Source organism: Miniopterus natalensis, chromosome 4, assembly GCF_054644295.1.
Source record: "Miniopterus natalensis isolate mMinNat1 chromosome 4, mMinNat1.hap1, whole genome shotgun sequence".
In the NCBI taxonomy this organism is placed as follows: domain Eukaryota; kingdom Metazoa; phylum Chordata; class Mammalia; order Chiroptera; family Miniopteridae; genus Miniopterus; species Miniopterus natalensis.
The window spans coordinates 71,601,152-71,619,082 of NC_142084.1; the positions used below are offsets into that span (position 1 = coordinate 71,601,152).

Below are 17,931 nucleotides of genomic sequence, written 5' to 3' on the forward strand. Positions count from 1 at the left end.
TCCTGCCTCTCTCACATCAGGGTCCCCTAGGGCAGGGCAGAGACTGAAGGGCCCAGGACAAATGTGGCTGCATTTGCTCAGCACCTACTGGGTGGCAGCTTGGTGCCCAGGAGGTCTTATGACCATGTTTTACCAAGAACAGAAACTTAGGCAGAGAGAGCCTGAGCTGAAAAACTGGTCTTGCTCTAGCTTAGAGCAGCCCTGCAACCCTCTGACTTTGCACTTTTTACCAAAGCAAGTGGCTTTTCCTGGGCTGAGATCTCTGTCTTTGTCTCTCTCCCCTGCTCTCTCACTCTCTCTCTCCCTCACTCTCTCTCTCTCTGTCACTCTCCATATCTTTCCAGCAATCCTGAGGAGCACACAGGGGGCTAGTTTGGCCCTTCTGATGTCGAACCCCTCCCCACAGCCCAGCTCTCCCAACCAGGCCTTACCCTCTGACCCACGCAGAACAGCCTGTTTCCTCCACCCACCAAAAGCCTATAATCAGTTCCCCAGGACAGAGCCGAGGCCAGCAGCTGGGGCTGGGGGAAGGGCTTCCGTCCTCCAGGGCCCCAGCCAATGAATGCCATACCCTGCTGTCTCTCTTCCTGGGGCCTATCCTAAGGCCCTCATTGTGCCTGTCAGGGGTCCTCTATCCCCCATCTCTAACCCCATTTCTCCCCAGATGGCACTCCTCTCAAGGTTTCCCATTGCCCAAGTCCAGCAATAAACCATCCCTTCCACTGAACTCCTTTACTCATTCAACAAACACCCCAGAGTCCCCTCTGTGCCCACCCCACCCCACCCAGCCCCCATGGAGCCTCCTGGTAGGAAGAGACAAGGCTGGACACAGTCAGCACCCCAGCCCCTAGGGTCAGAAGGAAGTACAGGGCTTGCATGGAGTGGTGGGAGCACACCAACAAAGACTACAGGGAGGTAATTGATAGGTGGGGTTTTGAGAGACGAATACAAGTTTTCCATGGAGGCTAAGTGGCAGAAAAGCCTTGCAGGCAGGTGAGGTTTGGTGGGGCTTAACCTGCACAAGCTTCCAGAAGTTGATTCTGCATGGCCGAAGGGCCAGCATATGGAACTGGGACCCAAAGACGGGAAGCAACTTGCCCTCTGTCACACAGCAAGTAAGTGGCAGAACTATCAGTTCCAACAAACTGTACTCTCAGCCCTCTCACTGTGACCTTGCTGTTCCCTCTGCCAAGAATGCCTTTTCTTCCCTCAGCTGCTGAAAAGCTCCTGTTAGGCTCCAGGGTCATCAATGTGTAAACCTCTGGTGAAGACAGAAAGGGCCCTGGTGTACAGGCAGGGAGACAAGCCCTGGGGCACAGTTAGGGTGAACTGGGTCCCCAGCTTCTCCTGGCCTCCTCACACAGTCCCAGTCACTCTTGCTCCCCCAAAAAGTGAATTTCTTTTTTTTTCTTTAATATATCTTTATTGATTTCAGAGAGAGGAAGGGAGAGGGAGGAGAGAGAGAGAAACATCAGTGATGAGAGAGTCATTGATTGGCTGCAACCCGCAACCCGGGCATGTGCCCTGACCAGGAATCGAACCCCGATCTCCTGGATCCTAGGTTGATGCTCAACCGCTGAGCCATGCCCGACTGGGCAAAAGTGAATTTCTAACCAGAGCAGCTGCTCTTGTGCTTGGCTTTCTCCAGTGAGAGAAGAATTGGTGAACAGAAGCCTGAGATCATGTATTTAAAGCTACACAATGTTCCTGCTGAAAACAGACAGGAAGACATCCTCTGAGAGGATGGGAAGATAGGAGGAGCTTAAATGTGGTCCCTCTCTTCTGGGGGCAGGGCTCAGCAGGCCCTATTGAGGCATCTGTCTTGAATCTTCACAAGTTCCAAAAGTCACAAAGAAACTGCTGTTGCTGCACAAGCCAGGGATGACTCATGGGGATCTCTGTGAAGTAGCTGGCCTAGAGAGGAGCAGCCTCCTGCCCAGACTCACAAAGCCAGTCCACTGAGACAAGAACCCAGAGATGCAGGAGATATAAAAATGACAGTGAGTGAGATTCTCCCTCCAGACAAGAAGGAAAGGTGTGCATCTCATGCCTCTGGATGCTACCCCCGACTTCCACTCCACAGCGCATCCAGCTGGGGGCCCAGGGTGCTGAAGGATGGTCGGTCTTGTGGGCTAGGAGCCCAGCACAGCTTCATGAGCTCATGAACCTGAGGGTGTGGGAGGAGACAACAGGGTCAGATGGGAGTGGTAGGAAGGACATGGCTCTTGTTCACAGTTTTAAAATATACTTAGACTCCAACACTCCCCTGCTCCAAAGCCTCCCATGGCTCCCTATGGGTCTTAGAACAAAGTCTCACTCCCTCCTCCATTACCTCTCCCTTGTTCCATGCAGCCACAACATTATTTAAATACACCAAACTCATTCCTTCCTCAGGGCCTTTACAGCTGCTGTATCCTCCACTGAGAAAGCCGTCTGCCAGCTCTCCCCATGGATGGGCTCCTCCTCCAGGTATCACCTCTTCTAAGCGCTCCCTGACCATCCCTCCCCGATCACTTCCCCCTGTTCATCTCTTTCCCACCAGAATGTTTTAAAAAAATATTTGTATTGATTTTTTAGATTGAGAGGAAGGGAGAGGGAGAAACATTGATGCGAGAGTGAAGCATCAGTCGGCTGTCTCCTGCACGCCCCCTACCAGAGCATGTGCTCTGACCCTGGAATTGAACGAGCAACCTTTCTGTGCACAGGACAACACCCAAGCAACTGAGCCACACTGGCCAGGGCCCCACCAGAATTTTTTGTTAGCTTCTGCTGGCTACCAGGAGGACTCTGCTGAGTCCCCAGCACCAGCACACATTTGTGGCTCCATGTTTGTGGCCCAAGCTAATTAACTTATGAATAACCAGCTGCGTGGCAGAAACTTCCACAAAAGTTGTGATGATAGCCCTGACCACTGTGGCTTCGTGCACCAAAGGATCGTGGGTTCAGTTCCCAGTCAAGGCCGTGTACCTGGGTTGGGGTGGGAACATGGGAGACAACCAATTGATGTGTCTCTCTCACATCGATGTTTCTCTCTCTCTCTTTCCCCCTCCTTTCCTCCCTTCTACTCTTTCTAAAAATACATGGGAAAAAATGTCCTCTAGTGAGGACTACTGACAACAACAAACAAGATGTGATGATAAGCCATAAGAGGCTCTGTCATTTTATTGAGCATCCACTGTGTGCTGGGTGTTCTCATCCTATAAGGTATTGTTATTTCCATTTTGGATATGAGTAAACTGTGGCTCTGAGAATGTTCAGCCTCATGCCCCAGCAGGAGCTCTCGCCCGAGAGACAAAGTGGTGGAGAGACTCAGAGGGGCCAGCTGGCTTGCCCGAGACCCGAGTATGGGACTGAGTCAGTCCTTCCAAGCACTCACCTCAACAGGGCAGGCTGGAGGTGCAGGCAGCCTCTGGCCCTCCGCCAGCAGGTCCAGGAGGCGGCAGAGAGCGGGGACATCTCGCTCACATCCCATCATCCGCAGGAACTCCTGGGGCCAAAGAGAATGCCCGGTGATGGGGGACGAGCATTCCGTGACGGAGGGGAAGGGGCCAACAGGTGATTAGGGGGGGATAAGCCATCCTGAAGGGAGGAAGGGGCTCATTCGTGGTGGGGGAGGGGTCCTCTGTGATGGAAGGGGCTGCCTGTGGGGAGACGGTGAGCCATAGCCAAGGGGTGGGAGGAGGAAAGTGCTAGGGACCCAGGGTGCTAGGGGCGCAGAACGTTGACTCACAGCGGAGGGGCTGCAGCTCTTGTCGCTGTAGGTGAACAGCTCGTACAGGACAACCCCAAAGCTCCAGACATCCGACTGGCGCGAAAAGATGTTGTCCGAGAGGGACTCCGGGGCGTACCTGGAGGGGACAGGGCGGCCTTGGGGTGCGAGCACCGGCAGAGGACAGGAAAGGAGCAGCCTTGGGCTAGGGAAGCTGTCCAGGGCAGGTGGGGCTATGAGAAGGTCAGACTCCAACTCCGGGGTCTCAGTTTCCCTGACTGTGGGATGGGGGTGATTCTGTGGCCAACCGGGGCGGGACCTGGGAGGGGTCAACTCACGAAGCAGCAGTGGGGAAGGGAGGGGCCAGTGCCGAGGGGGAGGGACGCAGCCAGTACCCGGGGAAGGGGGCGTGGTCGGGGGGGGGCCAGAGCGGTGGGGGCGGGGCTAGGGCGGGCCCCGGGCACTGAGGAGGCGGGGCCGGATCAGAGGGGTGGGAGTAAGGGAGAGGCCAGGGTACCGAGCTGCGAGGCAGGGTGCAGCTGCCGCTGTGGGGCGCGGCCAGTGCCGAGGGGCGGGGCCAGTACAGAGGGAGGAGGGGCGTAGGCCGTGAGGCGAAAAGGCTGTGGGGTAGAGGGGCGGGGCCGAGGCCGGGTTCCCACCAGAAGATGGGGCTTTGGCCCGGCTCCCGGACGACGTAATAGTCTTTGTCGAGTGGTAGCAGCTTGGCGAGGCCGAAGTCAGCGATCTTGACGTGAGTCTCACTCTCCACCAGGATGTTCCGCGCTGCCAGGTCGCGGTGCACACAGCGGCGGGAGCCCAGGTACTCCATGCCCTGGGGTACAGAGCCCAGATGACTCAGCGGGGACCCTGAACCTGACCTGGAATCCAACCCCAACCCCAACCCAGACCCCAAGCCTAACCCCACCCCTGCCCCATCCTACACTGCAGTCCTAACCTTAACCCTAACTCAGCCCCACCTCCAACCTGACCTGGACCCCAAACATCCAACCTTCAGCTTTCTCCATGACTCCACTCAGACTCCTACCCAAGGCTAGCCAGCTCGCCCCGCAGGTCCAGGGGCTTCCTCCCCTCACCTTGCAGATCTGCGAGGCGTAGAGGAGCAGCCGGCTGGCATCGAGGCGTGCTCGGTGCCGCTGCAGGAAGTCACGCAGACAGCCACTGGGCAGGTATTCCATGACCAGCCGCAGGCTCTGGCGGCCTAGGAGGCAGAGGAGGCAGGAGGAGTCACCTTGGGGCCCAACTCTGTCTACTGCCTTCCCCGTTCTTCCAGTTCAGAGTGGGACCTTGGGTTCTTTCTATAAAATGGGAAGGCAACAACACTAATTGCTGATGTCTCTTGAGTACTTTCTATGATATACACTGATTCATTGCCGCTTCGTAATGACCCGTTTTTCAGGTGGGAACATGGAAACTTAGAGAGAAATCATGCTCCTAAGGAACAGAGCTGGAATTTGAAGTGATAGAGCAGAATAAATAAGTGTCGATAGCACCTACTGATGTTTGCAGAACACCCCAAAGTGGTACCGTGGGAAGATGAGGATATGGGATTTAAGAGTACCCATTTGGAAGGGGGTGCACCTGGGCCATAGCTGACACCACGGTATTTGACAATGAAGTCACTGTGCAGGGCTTTGAGGATCTGGATCTCCCGCTGGAAGTCCCTCTGCTGGTCTGGCCCGCTGTGCTGCAGCTGCTTCACAGCCACCAGGGCACCTGTGTTGTCTCCCAGAGGGTCATAGCGGCACAGTTCCACGCTGCCAAAGTTGCCCTGAGGGACAGTGGGGCTGGTGTCCAAGTTCCTGGCTGCCACCCTGCCCACCCCACCCCATCCCAGCCCAGCCCACCTCACCTTGCCCAGCTGTGAAATGTACTTGAGGTGTCTCTCCTCAAAGATGGTAGGATCCTGGCAGGCATAGAGTTGGGCGCCATTCCACAGCCCATCATGGGGCGACAGAGCACCAGGTGTGGGGTCTGAGAGGAGCTCATAATCTGGGGGCCACAGACAGTGAGTGTGCATTGGGTCTTAAGATGACTTGCTATGTGACCTCGACCTGCATGCTTACCCTCTCTTGCATTATGGCAGAGCCACTGCAAGCCAAAGGGTACTTTGAGGGCTGAAAACTGTGCCCTCTGGGCCAAGGCAGGTCCCTTAGGCAGTTGTACCCTGTGCAACTACACATGGCTGTGGAGACTGAAGGGCTTTCCCAGACTCCACTGCTGTGAGCTGTGGTCACATGACTGAGCTCAGACTGATGGGGGAGAAGCACTGGGTACCCCTTCAGGCCTGGCCCATGGAAACCTAGCATGGGACTCTCTACATTCTTTCTCTTGACTGCAGAGGGTCCAACAGAGAGACCTAAGGCCATGGGATGGGTGGAGTCACAAAGGGAGGAGTGCCTGTTGACCTGAACACCCTCGTTGAATGAGAGCTAAACACCCATCATGTTCAACCTTGAGCTCAGGTGCCTGTTTGTTATAGCTGCTATTAGACTATTACAGCTGACTGTTATAGTGATCAACACTCCAATGGTGTCAGGCACACAGGTTGGGCTCTGCTCCCACTGGGCCCAATACCACATCCAGGTCCTGCTCAGCCTGCCTGACCCATGACACACCTGATGTAATGAGGTTGTTCAGGTCACGAATGACAGCACGAAAGGAGGGTCTGTGGCCGGGCTCATAGGCCATGCACTGTTGGATCAGCAGGGCCAGCTCCATCCACTTGGGGGCAGGCAGCTGCTGCCGTTCCTCATAAAACTGGAGCTTCTGAGGGCGGAAGGAGGAGCTAGCCACCCCTGGTGCACCCTCAGAAGGCATTCCCAAACCCACTCATCCTCCCCAAGCTGGACTTCAGGCAACCCCTTCTGTCAAAGTGGAACTCTGACCTTGGCGGGATCCAGGGTACTGATTGGCATTGTGACACCGCTGAACACCTCCCAGACTGTGGCTCCGAAGCCCCATTTGTCAGCTTCCAAGCCAAGCGTCCGGGCCTCCTGGAGACATTCGGGGGCCACCCAAGGGATCCTGTCAGTGAGCACTGGGGGTAGAGATGGCATCAGGGGATCACTTCCTTGCCCCACAAGACCCCTCCTTCCTCCAGCTTTCTGCACTTACTGTCCAGGCTTAGCACAGTGGGACTGACACCAGGATCACTCAGCTTGATGAATGGTGGGCTCCCATCAGTCCCTTCCCGAGCCAGGAGCACCTTACGGGCTGAGACATTGCCATGGGGGAGGCCTTTATCCTCCTAAGTGAGCCAGGCATAAGAGAAGCCAGGGAGGGTTTGATGAGTGAATATGCTATCTGGTGAACTGCTATACATCCTTCAAAGCCCACCTGGCTCTGCTCAGACCATACTCTAGAATCTTCCCTAGATTACTGACAGCCTGTCTGGCCTCCTCTAGTCCACCCCCTATTACCTGATTATATCCCTCCTCTTCTCAGATACTGTTCAGAGGTCCTCAGCCTGGCATTAAAGGCCTTTTGAAATCCATTCCTTGTTCATTCTTCCCATGAGCTCTCTTCCACATCCCCACCTAAGTCTCCTGCCAAGTGAACTGCCTGATGCACCCCAGACATGGAATATACTCTCTCAGCAGTAAGGCCTTTGCCCAGGCTGTTCTCTTAGCCTGACATGCCCTCCTTCCTTTCTCCTCATGATGAACTCCTACTCAACCTTCAAGGCCTCAGCTCTTTGGGAAGTCTTCTTCCTGCCCAACCTCATTGCTCACTACTCCCGATATCCAAAGATGACCACCTGTTCCCTTCCTCTGCTCTTACATCTCTGAGCCTGTACACATGCTGTTTCCTTGGTCTAAAATGCCCTCCCCTTGCACCCTTGCCATACTGCTGTGCATACTACAGAGCCCAGGCAGAGAAGCACTCACCAGATAGTTGAGGGCATAGGCTAGCTGTTTGATCACCTGCAGTTTCCAGCTGGCTGGCACCAGATGACCACACTTGCGTAAATATGTGTCCAGTGCTCCCAGGTGTACAAATTCCTGCACCATGATGCCTGGTGGCAGCACAGGGACGGGCAGGGTTGGGAGGAAGGGCTGCATTGTGTGCAACAGGCTCTGTCCCCCACTCCACCCTCAGGAGTCACTTGAGCTTCTGCTCTGACTGTTCCCTCCTCTGCTCCTCCATCCTTACCCTATTCACCTCTCCACCTTCCCACCTCCCATCTCTGAACTATCTGCCTGAAATGCCTGGAAGGTTCTGAGCTCTCTCTCTATCTCACTTCCAGCCCTTTGTGTATTTTGTGTCTTCTGCCTAGAACACCCCTCTTCCTTCTCTTCCCTAATTCCTACTTATCCTCACCATCCCAGGACCATTGCCTGGCCTCCAAGCTGTGTCAGTGGCCTCTGACCACCCCGGTACCCTGTGCTGTCCCCACCACACACGATTATATATCATCTTGCCAGCCTGTCACGTTCTCTGCTGTGCACCCAACTCCTGGCACATACTGGGCTGGACTAAACAAATGAAATGGAGGCTTGGAGAGGCAATGTGGCCCTTATAAAGTAGAAGAAGAGGTACACAGTGAAGTGACATTGGAACCCAGGTCTGGCTTGAGGTAGTTCTGGGGGCTGGGCATTGGTGGGAGCCTGGAGTGATGACTGAGGCACAGTGTACAGTGATGGACCCTGTAGGTGTATTTCTAACGCTGCCACTGATAGGCTTGGTGAGGCAGAGCAGGGGTGGGGCACAGGGGGTCTCTTACTGTCTCCGGCCATGCACACGCCATGAAGCAACACGAGATGCTGGTACGACACTTGGCTCATCAAGCTCGCTGCTTCCAGGAATGACTGGGGAGGCCAGGAGGGAGAGAAGGTGCATGGATTCCGCTCACTCCAAGGTCCGACCAGTGACCCAAAACTTGCTGCTCACAAATCTGTCTCAGGAGGAGGCCTGGCCCCAACTTCCTCTGGCCCTGGATCGCACCACGAGTGCACACAGCACTCTGTACCATACTTTTCTGATGGTGGCTAGAAGTGCCCACTGTAGTCTAACTCGAGTCTCTCACAGATAAATGGGAGATTTGGAGGTTGAGCAAGGTTCAAGCCTTCCCCTGTGCTGCCTGGCCCGTCTAATACCTCCATCTACATCACTCCCTACCCTTTGCACACTCCTCTCTAGCCCACTGGTCTCCTCACTGCTCCTTAAATGTGCCGTGCTCAGTCCTGCCTCAGGACCTTTGCACCAGCTATTCCCACAGTCTGGTGCACTCTTTCCACTTGCATCTGTAGTCTCAAACCCTTCTGTACTTCATCATTTGGAGATGTTGTTGCTACATTTCTGTGTTTTTAACTGCCTGACTCCATAACCCTCTTCCCAGCCAGCCCTGACCCCAAAGGCCTGGTCTCCACCTGCTCACCTCCATGCAGTTCTTATGTTTAGCATCCAACACTTTCAGCAGCACCTCCGTCTCCCGAGGTTCCCCGTCCACAGCCTCATGGCGACAGCCCCGGTAAATCTTGGTGAAGGATCCATGACCCAGGTTCTCATGCTGGAGGGTGAGGGAACAACAGGAGAGGCCAATAAGGGGACTCCTGTGGGATTCCACCCCCCACCCTGGCCTGAACAAGGCACAAGCCCTGGTCCTATTTTACAGATGATGGAGCAGAAGCACAGAGAGGTTACATCACATGCCTGAGGCCACACAGCAGAGGTGGATATAGACCAGGTCTTGACTCCAACTGAGGTCCCCATCCACCCCCAATCTCTGAGGCTCCCTACCCACTCCAGGCTGTCAGCGGGGATCTTGTGAAATGTCATCTGACTCAACTGGCATCCTGAGTGGGGCTGAACAGGGGATGATGTGGGTGGACTGCAACCTCTCCGGACCACAATCAGATTGGACTTTTCTATGAGGAAGGGGTGGGGAGAGAAAACCAGAGGTCAGAGGTAAAAGGCCCTCAAAGGTTTGTTCATTCCCTGTCTTAGTTTGGGGTCTCCCCTGGAAGCCGACCCAGAGATGAGGACTCCCCGGCATGTGGTTCACTTGAAAGGAGGCTTCAGGTAGCCCCTGGGTGGGGGTGGGGGAGTGAGACAGAGAGGGAAGGAACTCTGCAGGGGGCGTCAATGAGCAACCAGCACTATGGGCAATCTGGTCTCAGTATTGCTAGGGATTCTGGAAGACTCAGAACTCACACCTCAGAGTTGCTCCACCCCAGGGGTTTGTTTGAGAGTGAAATTCACACAGAGGAGAAGGTAAAAGATGAAGAGAGAAATTAAGTCCTGCTGGCAACCCTCGATTCAGATTCTGGATTCAGCCATGCCTTAAGGCAGTAATCTATCCCACAAGCCAATAAATCAACTTTTCTTCCCTAAAACACCGCATTTTCTGCCACTTGCCACACGAGAGCTGTGACAAACAGAATAGCAGAACCCCAGACTGACTGCTCAGCTCGGGAGCAGGCGGGCTCACCTTTGGGTCTAGGGGTGCAACAGAAGGTAAGGTTCAGTGCAGCCCCGTCCACATGCATCCCACCATCCCAGCAGGCTGCCAGGAGCTCTCGAAGACTGCTATGGGGTCGGCCAAGGCCAGCCAGGGAGAAGGTCCCTGTGGGGTCGCACCGGATGAGGCAGCCTTTGTAATCGGGGCCCAGGGGGGTCTGCAAGGAGGAGTGGTCCCTGAGTGGGAGTAGGCAGCACCCTCCTCCCCACTCCCTCTTCCTTGAGCACTGCAGGCTCATTTTGATCACCAAGCCTTTGCATATGCTATTTCCCTCCACAGGGAATATCTTTTACCTTCCCTTCTTCAGGAAGCAAATGCCGGCACATCTTTCATGTCTCAAGTAAATCTCACCTCCTCCAGGAAGCCCTCCCTGCCCTCCTGCATTCTAGTAGTGGACCAACCTGGACACAGACAGTGAGGAGGAAGCTGTCGAAATCTTGGGGGCTGCGGCGGAGAACATAGGAGCCAGGAAGGGAGCCCCAAGTCTTGAGCTTGTTGATGGCAAAATCCAGGCTTGGGAAAGATAGAAGGGAACCAAGATTCCAAGAAAGAGATGGAGGCAGAGAAACCAAGTCAAGCCTGAGTTCTAATTCTAGTCCCTCTGAAGCCCTGGGATCTTCACCAGCTAACATTCCCTCCACATATAAAATGTGCCAAAATATGGGTTTCTGCCTAGGAGATTAAATAAGAGGAAATGGCCCTGACACCCCAAGAGTCAGAGGGAGGGACACAGTTGCCCTGGGCAGCAGAAAGGAGACCCCAGCCACTTTGAGCGCTGACTATGCACCAGTTGCTCTTAAGCACTTGACCCCTTGTCCAGGGCTCCTGGGAGGTGAGGGCATTGAGGCACCAAGAAGGGGAGTGACAGGGATTCAGCCCCAGGTGGATCTGGCTGCTGAGGGCAAGCATGGGAGGCCTGTCCTCACGTGATGGGGCCATGGCACTGTTGTGCCACCTCCTCCAGCAGCCGAGGCGGCGCCACCTCCTTGCAGAAGTAGTGCTGAGAGTCCGTGGTCAGCCGGAAGTAGCCGTCCACGAGAGCCACGAAGGACAACGCGGCTGGCAGCCCCGGGAACTCAGCCTCCTGCGAGGGACCGTGTTAGCGCCCGTTGTGGTCCCCGCCCTCGGATAAGTCGGGAGAGGAGGGGAGTCCAACACCCACCAGGATCTGGTTGTCTGTCCTGGTGACCGTGACCAGGCGATGCTCCCCAGCTGGGCCAACGCGCGGGGCCTGCTTGATGCTGATGTCCACGATTTCTGGAAAGTCGCAGAAAGGCTGGAAGACCTGGAAGGGAGACAGAGGTCTGAAGGTGGGTGTCTGCTTCCTCGGAGCCCCCAAACCCACTTCGAAGCCTGGGTTTCGAACGATAGCCCTGCTCCTCTCAGCCTGGCCCAGTCCGTTCCTTTCCCGCCTCGCCCCTGCCAAGCCCCACCTCCTCTAGTAGTCCCACCTCTCTCCACCCCTCCCCTGATCATCCCCAAATTTCTCCCACCCAACCCCTACCAAACCCTCCTCCATCTCTCAGAGGGTGCCCTCCCTGCGCCCCTCCCTCACTTAGCTCCACTTAATGTCCCCGCCTCTCCTAGTCAGTCGATAGCCCCGCCCTCTCTTAGTTCCGCCTCCTCCTGTACCCTCGGTTAGCTCTGCCCTGAGCTCCGCCCTTTGCTCTGCCTGCCCAATCAGTCCCCTCCCTCTCAGCCCCGCCCACTTTCATTCCCGCCTCCTCGCTCCGCCCCACCTCTCTTACTCAGCGGGTTACACCTGGGCCCTCCCACAGTCTCTCACTCTCTCGGCCCCGCCCAAGAGCCCTGCCCCCTTTCCTGCCCCTCCCTCCTAGGCCCCGCCCCCATCGTCGGTCCCACCCAGCGTTTGCTTGCACCTCCTGCGCGCCTGGACTCCAGGCAATGCCGCTACCGCCAGCCACGCGGAGCAGCCCCGACGCATCTTGACCACCAGCAGACCCGGGGAGGCCCACGGGGAAGGTCTCGGTGGCCCTGGTCAGGTCTAGTCGTTCCAGGTCCATTATGTACTTGGCCATGAGTGAGTGCCTGTCAGCCTGGCAGGCGGCCACGCGGCGCAGGGCCTGGCGCACCCTTCTCCGGATGCGCCTCCGAGTAACGAAGCTCAGGCCCTGGATCAGGTCGCGCAGGCCCGGGGGCAGGCAGGTCTTGTAGCTGCGGGGGGGGGGGAGTGGACTCTCAGTGTGGGAAGGGTCATTGGGGCCCACAGGACATACAGGGACATAGGCAGGCCTTTGGGGGCAGGAGGCAGGGCCCTGGAGCCTCAGTGAGGTGTGGAACTGGGCTGAGGTGCCTGGGTGGGGAGCCTTATGGGGTTCATGGGCTCTGGGATGCCCTGGTGGAGCCATGTTTGCTCACTCCCAGGAAGCAGCCGGGCACCACAGCCTGGAGGCCCTCACCTGACAGTCTTCAGCAGCTCCTCTGTCCTCTGGGCCTGCTCACAGGCCATCCGGGCTAGGTCCAGCACAGCTAGGCTGAGACATTCCCCCTGCTCCTTGAGGCCAAGGCCCACGGGGAGGCGGCCACTCACCAGGTCATTGCGGTGCTAGGGGCCGGTCATAGCCCAATTGTGAGCCCTGAGGTTGCCCTGCGGACCCCCACCGCTGGGCTGACCCCATCCCTGGGTTGCCACAGGGAAGCTCAGCCAAGGCCACGCCTGAGGTTGCTCTGTGGACACCCAGCCCTGGGCCGAGCCCCACACAGACCCCTACCTGAGCGAATAGGTGCTCCAGGACTGGCAGATCAAGGATGGCGCTGGCCAAGTCCTTTCGAAGCCCAAAGCGGTGACACTTCTCTAGCCCAAACCAGTTGGGGAAGTAAAAGCTGTGTAGGGGAGGGAAGAACCCTGGAGTCTGGGGTATGGGGGGGGGGGTAGAGGATTGTGCCAAAACATCACAGAGCCCAGGATGTGCCAATGAATTGCTGTGTGACCTTGGACAAGCCACGTACCCTCTCTGGCCTCAGTTTCCTTATCTGTGAAACCAGCAATGATCACACCCTCCCTGGGGCACTCACTGGGAGGTGCAGGGAAATGATACATTGTAAGATCACTATTTTAAACTCCCATTTCCTAAGCCCTCAGCAAAAGGCACCCCATTCTGGTATCCTCTAACCCACACCTGCAGGGGGTAGGGGGGAAAGGGCTTCCTACCGGAGCCTGTAGACGAGGACCTGGGTGCCCACTTCCTCCACGGAGAAGATGTGGCTTGGGGGGAACCAGCAGGACAGGTCCTCCATGGCCAGAGCAAAGAGGGAGTGGTACACAGGCAGGATGCCTGAGGGGATGCCTCCATCAGCTCCCTCCTGGTCTCCATCTATCCTCTGCAGCCCCCACACAGCTCCACAGGGCTCTGTCACCTTTAGCTATGACACTGTGTCCCACCCCTGCTCACACATACTCCAGGGCCCCCATTGCCCTCTCTCCAGAGTACCTCTTTCCACTGTACGCTTTACCTGGAGGGATGATCAACTGTTTTCCCTCCCGTGCTATCACAACATTTGAGTCTTTGACATGCCATTCCCTCTGTATCCTCCTCCCTTACCAAACTCCTACTCATCCCTCAAAGCCCCAGCTCTAATGCTAACTTGGGTTGGCAGCTATTCTAGCTCCTAGTCTGGGCCCTCATTCCTACCCATCCCTCTGGCCCAGAATTTTAAAAACCCACTCACCACTGGCCTTAGCAGCCCGAACACACAGCTCTTCAGCCGAGTGGTCCCCAAAGGAGAAGGATAGGCGCTGAGGGGGCCCAGGGCCCCGAGAGGGCAGCAGCACATGCAAGGCACCAGCCTCTGAAGATGAGAGGCTGCAAGAGCGCTGAGGGATCAGGGGTGTCTCTTCACCTGGTGGTGCCATGAATGCAGCCTGCCTGGACAGAGAAAGGCAGCCCCTGAGTTATAGGCAGAGGGGACAAGACTACAGTAAAACCTTGATATAATGGACTAATTCAGGTGTGTGTGGGGGGGCATCCATTAAAGCAGAAAGTTCGTTGTATAATAAAGTGGGTTTTTTGAATGTGTATGTTAAAAAATTGACAAATTAGTTTAGCTGTTTTTACTTATGTAGACAAGCTTGTGTGATTAAAATTAAGTATGTATGAAAAGTTTAATTTCACAAAAAAGTTTTCTATATGTATTACTGGAACTTTAAATTTATACTGAATATGTCTAGTAAATGGGTGCATTCACCAGTCACCAAAAGTAAACAAATGCACACAGGTGGGGCATGACTTAGCATACATGGGAACATCGGTGGCTCACATTAAAACTGCTGCAGAAAATCACTCCAGGAGACAACAGAACCAATTATGCAATGCAGTGTGATCATGAACTAATCATTAGCCGAACATTACTTACAAGCAGTGACTCTTGGATTTAAATATGTAGATTATAGTTGTAAATAAATAACATTTATTTATGTTGGCAAAATTACTACATATGTTGGCAAAATTTCCAACATATGGCCTATTTGTTAAAATTTGTTAAAAATAACAGTGAATTAATAATAATAAAAAAATAACCTGTTAATTTAATTATGAGCAAATCTTGGTTAAAAGCATTTTAAAATTAATAGGGTGTTAATTTTCACATACAGGCCAGAAATTTTGTCTGCTAAATCCGAAATCCGTTAAACTGAGGTCCGAAAAATTGCGGGCTTACTGTACAAACCTCCTGGATTGGGAACGGGGGGCAGAGATACTGCCAGGTGAGGTAGGGATTCAGCCCGAGAAAGAGAAAGAAGAGAGGGACAGAGATACACAGAACGAGGAAGAGATGGAAAGAGACAGAGAGAGGGAGAGAGGGGGTTCTGAGTATGCAAGATGGGTGAGGAGCCATAGGCCCCCAGGTGAGGGCTCTGCAGGGGCTGGAAGATACTCTGTACCCAGACTGTGTGAACTCACACCAAGCACTCTTGTTAGTGCCCAAGACAGACATCTCCAGTCAACCTGCAGCCTCCAGACTTACCTCGCAGCCCAGCCCCTGCCTCAGGAAGGCAGGAGCAGTTAATAACCGATGTACAGATTTGCCAACCAGGAAGCAGATGGTTGCTGGCTTTTGCACATAGGGTTTACAGGAGTAAAGGTGTTGGGCGCTCTCTTTTGGTGGAGGTGACACTCAAGCACTTTGGGCTGGAAGCTTCTGCATCTGATGTGATTTGTGCCCTGGAGAACAGACTCAGTTTGATGACTCTGCCCACAGGGGTCTCTGTGTCTGTCTCCCCCACTGCCCACCACCACCACCATCTCTGTCTCTATCACTCCCATCATTGAGACCCCCAGAGCATCTCTGGCACCAGAGCAGGAAGCCCAGGAGGAAAATACCCCCTTTATTCGCAGTGTTTGACACATGCCAACCTCCAGCTCTCTCTCTCAGGGTCACCCCTGGGGAACCCCAGAGCTCAGGGCCCCTGGGCTGGGCGAGGGGTTGGCCTTCGAACCCAATGAGGAAAAGCGGGGGAGGTGGTCAAGATACACTTAAACTGACCAGAATGAAGGAGATCCAAAGAGAATGTTGGGTAAAAAACTGTTACAAAATAATAGTAGGGGATGGGGGTGTGAGGGGACAGCATCAATGCATTTTTAAGGCACCCAGAATATAAGCCTGGGGGTGGGGTAGGTGAAGACCCCAGGCTCTGGGTTCAAATCCCAGCCCCACCATGTCCTGGCTATGTGATCCTAGCAGGGCTCCCACCGCTGGGGCTCTGTCAGTTGTGAAATGGGCTGATTCCCCACCCACCTCAGTGAAGTGGTCCCCTGAGCCCACCCAGAAGTATCAACCCATTTAGTATGCAGTAACTGACCCAATCCTTAGCAAGTGAGCACTCGACAAATGCCAGCTAAACCAGACAGGAAGGTCCCCTGGCAAGGTGATTTAGTGGTTACTGCCAGGGAGGGAGAGTGTGGTAGGAAGAGAACTTTCCCCTAGGGGCACCTCAGTGTCACCAGCTCCCAGACAAATAATCGGAACTTTCACAGCCTCAGGAGCCCTGGGATCCCTGCGTTCCCCACAGAGGGACCACTGTCCTATTTCTAACAGCCAACCTGATCTTGCCTGTCTTTGCACTTTTATAAAAATGGAATCACACAGCATGTCTTCTTTTTAAAGTAAATCTTTAAAAAACATGATTGTTTAAATATCGAAAGTAAAAAAAAAAAAAGGAAAAGTCAGAGGTGAAAACCCAGGGTTTAGGGCCCAGAAAAATGCCCCTGTTTTAACACCAAAATTCCCACATCCTAGAATGGCTAGTCACCCTGGGCTCTGGCCCTGGGGGCTGGGTGGGTCTGGGCTGGGAACTGTTTCCCGGTGGCTGCTGAACTCCCCGCAGGCAAGTGCACAGTGATTCATTCAGGTTCCCAAAGCTGAGAACGTGAAGCCTCATTTTATGCCAGACAAAGCTGAGGCCCACAGACCAGAGTGCTTTGCCAGAGGCCACACAGCCATCCATCCAAGCTCATATCAGTCTAGCAGCTTTCCTTGGGGGCCTGGAAGGCAAATTTGCCTTTGCTGTCACAGCACACTCCATCTGTCCTGACATACCCAGACACAACCGTCACCCACCCTGGGCCTGGCCAGAGCCCTGTAGCACCAACGAGATCTTACCTGGCAGGTGGGGACCCGGGGCCAGCGATGGGAGGGCAGGGCTGGGTGGCAGTGGAAGGAAAGTCCCACTGGGCTCTTTCCTGTGTGGGCCCCTCTGCTTCCTGAGCGGTTGTCATTTACCGAAAGTCATGGCCTTGTGGGGGACGGGGGCGGGGAGGTGAGAGAGCCCAGCTGGGGAGGGGCAGAAAGTACCGGAAACCTGCACAGCAGCAGCCCTGCTCAAACAGGCCACTGGGGACCCCAGACCCAAGGGATGACAGCACAGAGGAGGGCTCAGGTCACACAGGGATCTCAGCAGGTACTGGACCCACTTTCTGTGGGGCCCTAGCAATACCCTGTCTCCCTAGGCCTCAGTTTACCCATCCGTGGCATGTGTGGGTTGGCACCCAGAGGAACTAATTTTACACCCAGGGAAGGGAACTGGGCTGGATCTTCCCAAGAAGGAGGCCAGGAAGTTGTCCCAGGCAAAGGTCAAGTTCTCCTTCCATGTATTTCTCTCAGGAGACCCTCAAGTTCTCCTTCCTGGCCCCCCTCTGTGCACAGTGCCCAATGCCCAGCCCTAGCAACAGTGAAAACCAGGCAGCTAGGCCTGCCCGAGGGCACACCTCATCATCTCTCTGGCAGGGAGGCAATTCATCATTATGGAGAACACAGAAAACCAGCTGACAGGACAGGGACAGGCGAGGGCTTAGTGGGACTCTGTGCAAAGGCCAGGACCCATCCGGGTGGGATCTGAGGCAGGACAAAAGAGCTCTCCTGGCAGAGGGCACTACAAGGACAAAAGCCCTGAGGTGGGGATGAGTTAAGCAGTTTAAGGAGCAGAGGAGGCCCATCAGGAAGGAGGAGGTGAGGAGGGAGGGGGACAAAGGGTGGGCAGCAGGGCAGGGTGTGATTGATTGTTTAACACACACCCCTGTCCCCCCGCCCCCCCCAGGAGGCTATCTTGAGTGAAGGGAGCTGGAGACCAGGGCAGCATCCAGGTGAGACCCGGGCCAGTGTCTTTAATGGGATATGAACCGCAGAAAGAAATTTGGGGAGAGATTTTAGAGGATTCTTTCATCTCTGTAATCCTATTACAAGTTCTAGCCCCAAAACGGCTTGGGTATGTATTTTGTTGATTTTA

At 54.9% G+C, this 17,931-nt stretch overlaps 1 protein-coding gene across 1 annotated transcript; it reads right to left on the reverse strand.

Moving 5' to 3' along the window:
• Nucleotides 1-1,557: 1,557 nt before the first annotated feature.
• Nucleotides 1,558-14,067, reverse strand: JAK3 (Janus kinase 3). The gene is made up of 23 exons (XM_016210814.2): nucleotides 13,881-14,067; nucleotides 13,363-13,486; nucleotides 12,923-13,034; nucleotides 12,611-12,756; nucleotides 12,071-12,365; nucleotides 11,353-11,475; nucleotides 11,117-11,274; nucleotides 10,592-10,703; nucleotides 10,161-10,347; nucleotides 9,470-9,597; nucleotides 9,108-9,239; nucleotides 8,454-8,538; nucleotides 7,618-7,745; nucleotides 6,845-6,977; nucleotides 6,616-6,767; nucleotides 6,346-6,496; nucleotides 5,580-5,719; nucleotides 5,309-5,498; nucleotides 4,804-4,928; nucleotides 4,369-4,541; nucleotides 3,731-3,848; nucleotides 3,377-3,487; nucleotides 1,558-2,167 (listed from the first exon to the last, which is right to left on the reverse strand). The coding sequence occupies exons 1-23, from the start codon at nucleotides 14,062-14,064 to the stop codon at nucleotides 2,060-2,062; spliced, it is 3,315 nt and encodes a 1,104-aa protein (XP_016066300.1). The 5' UTR covers nucleotides 14,065-14,067; the 3' UTR covers nucleotides 1,558-2,059.
• Nucleotides 14,068-17,931: the final 3,864 nt, after the last annotated feature.

Coding starts and splice junctions, on each gene's coding strand:
- JAK3 (XM_016210814.2), bottom strand. CDS start 14,064: ATGGCACCACCAGGTGAAGAGACACCCCTGATCCCTCAGCGCTCTTGC. Junction 9,240..9,469: donor CCGCTGACAGCCTGGAGTGG/GTAGGGAGCCTC, acceptor CTCACCCTCCAG/CATGAGAACCTGGGTCATGG. Junction 5,499..5,579: donor ACATTTCACAGCTGGGCAAG/GTGAGGTGGGCT, acceptor ACTGTCCCTCAG/GGCAACTTTGGCAGCGTGGA.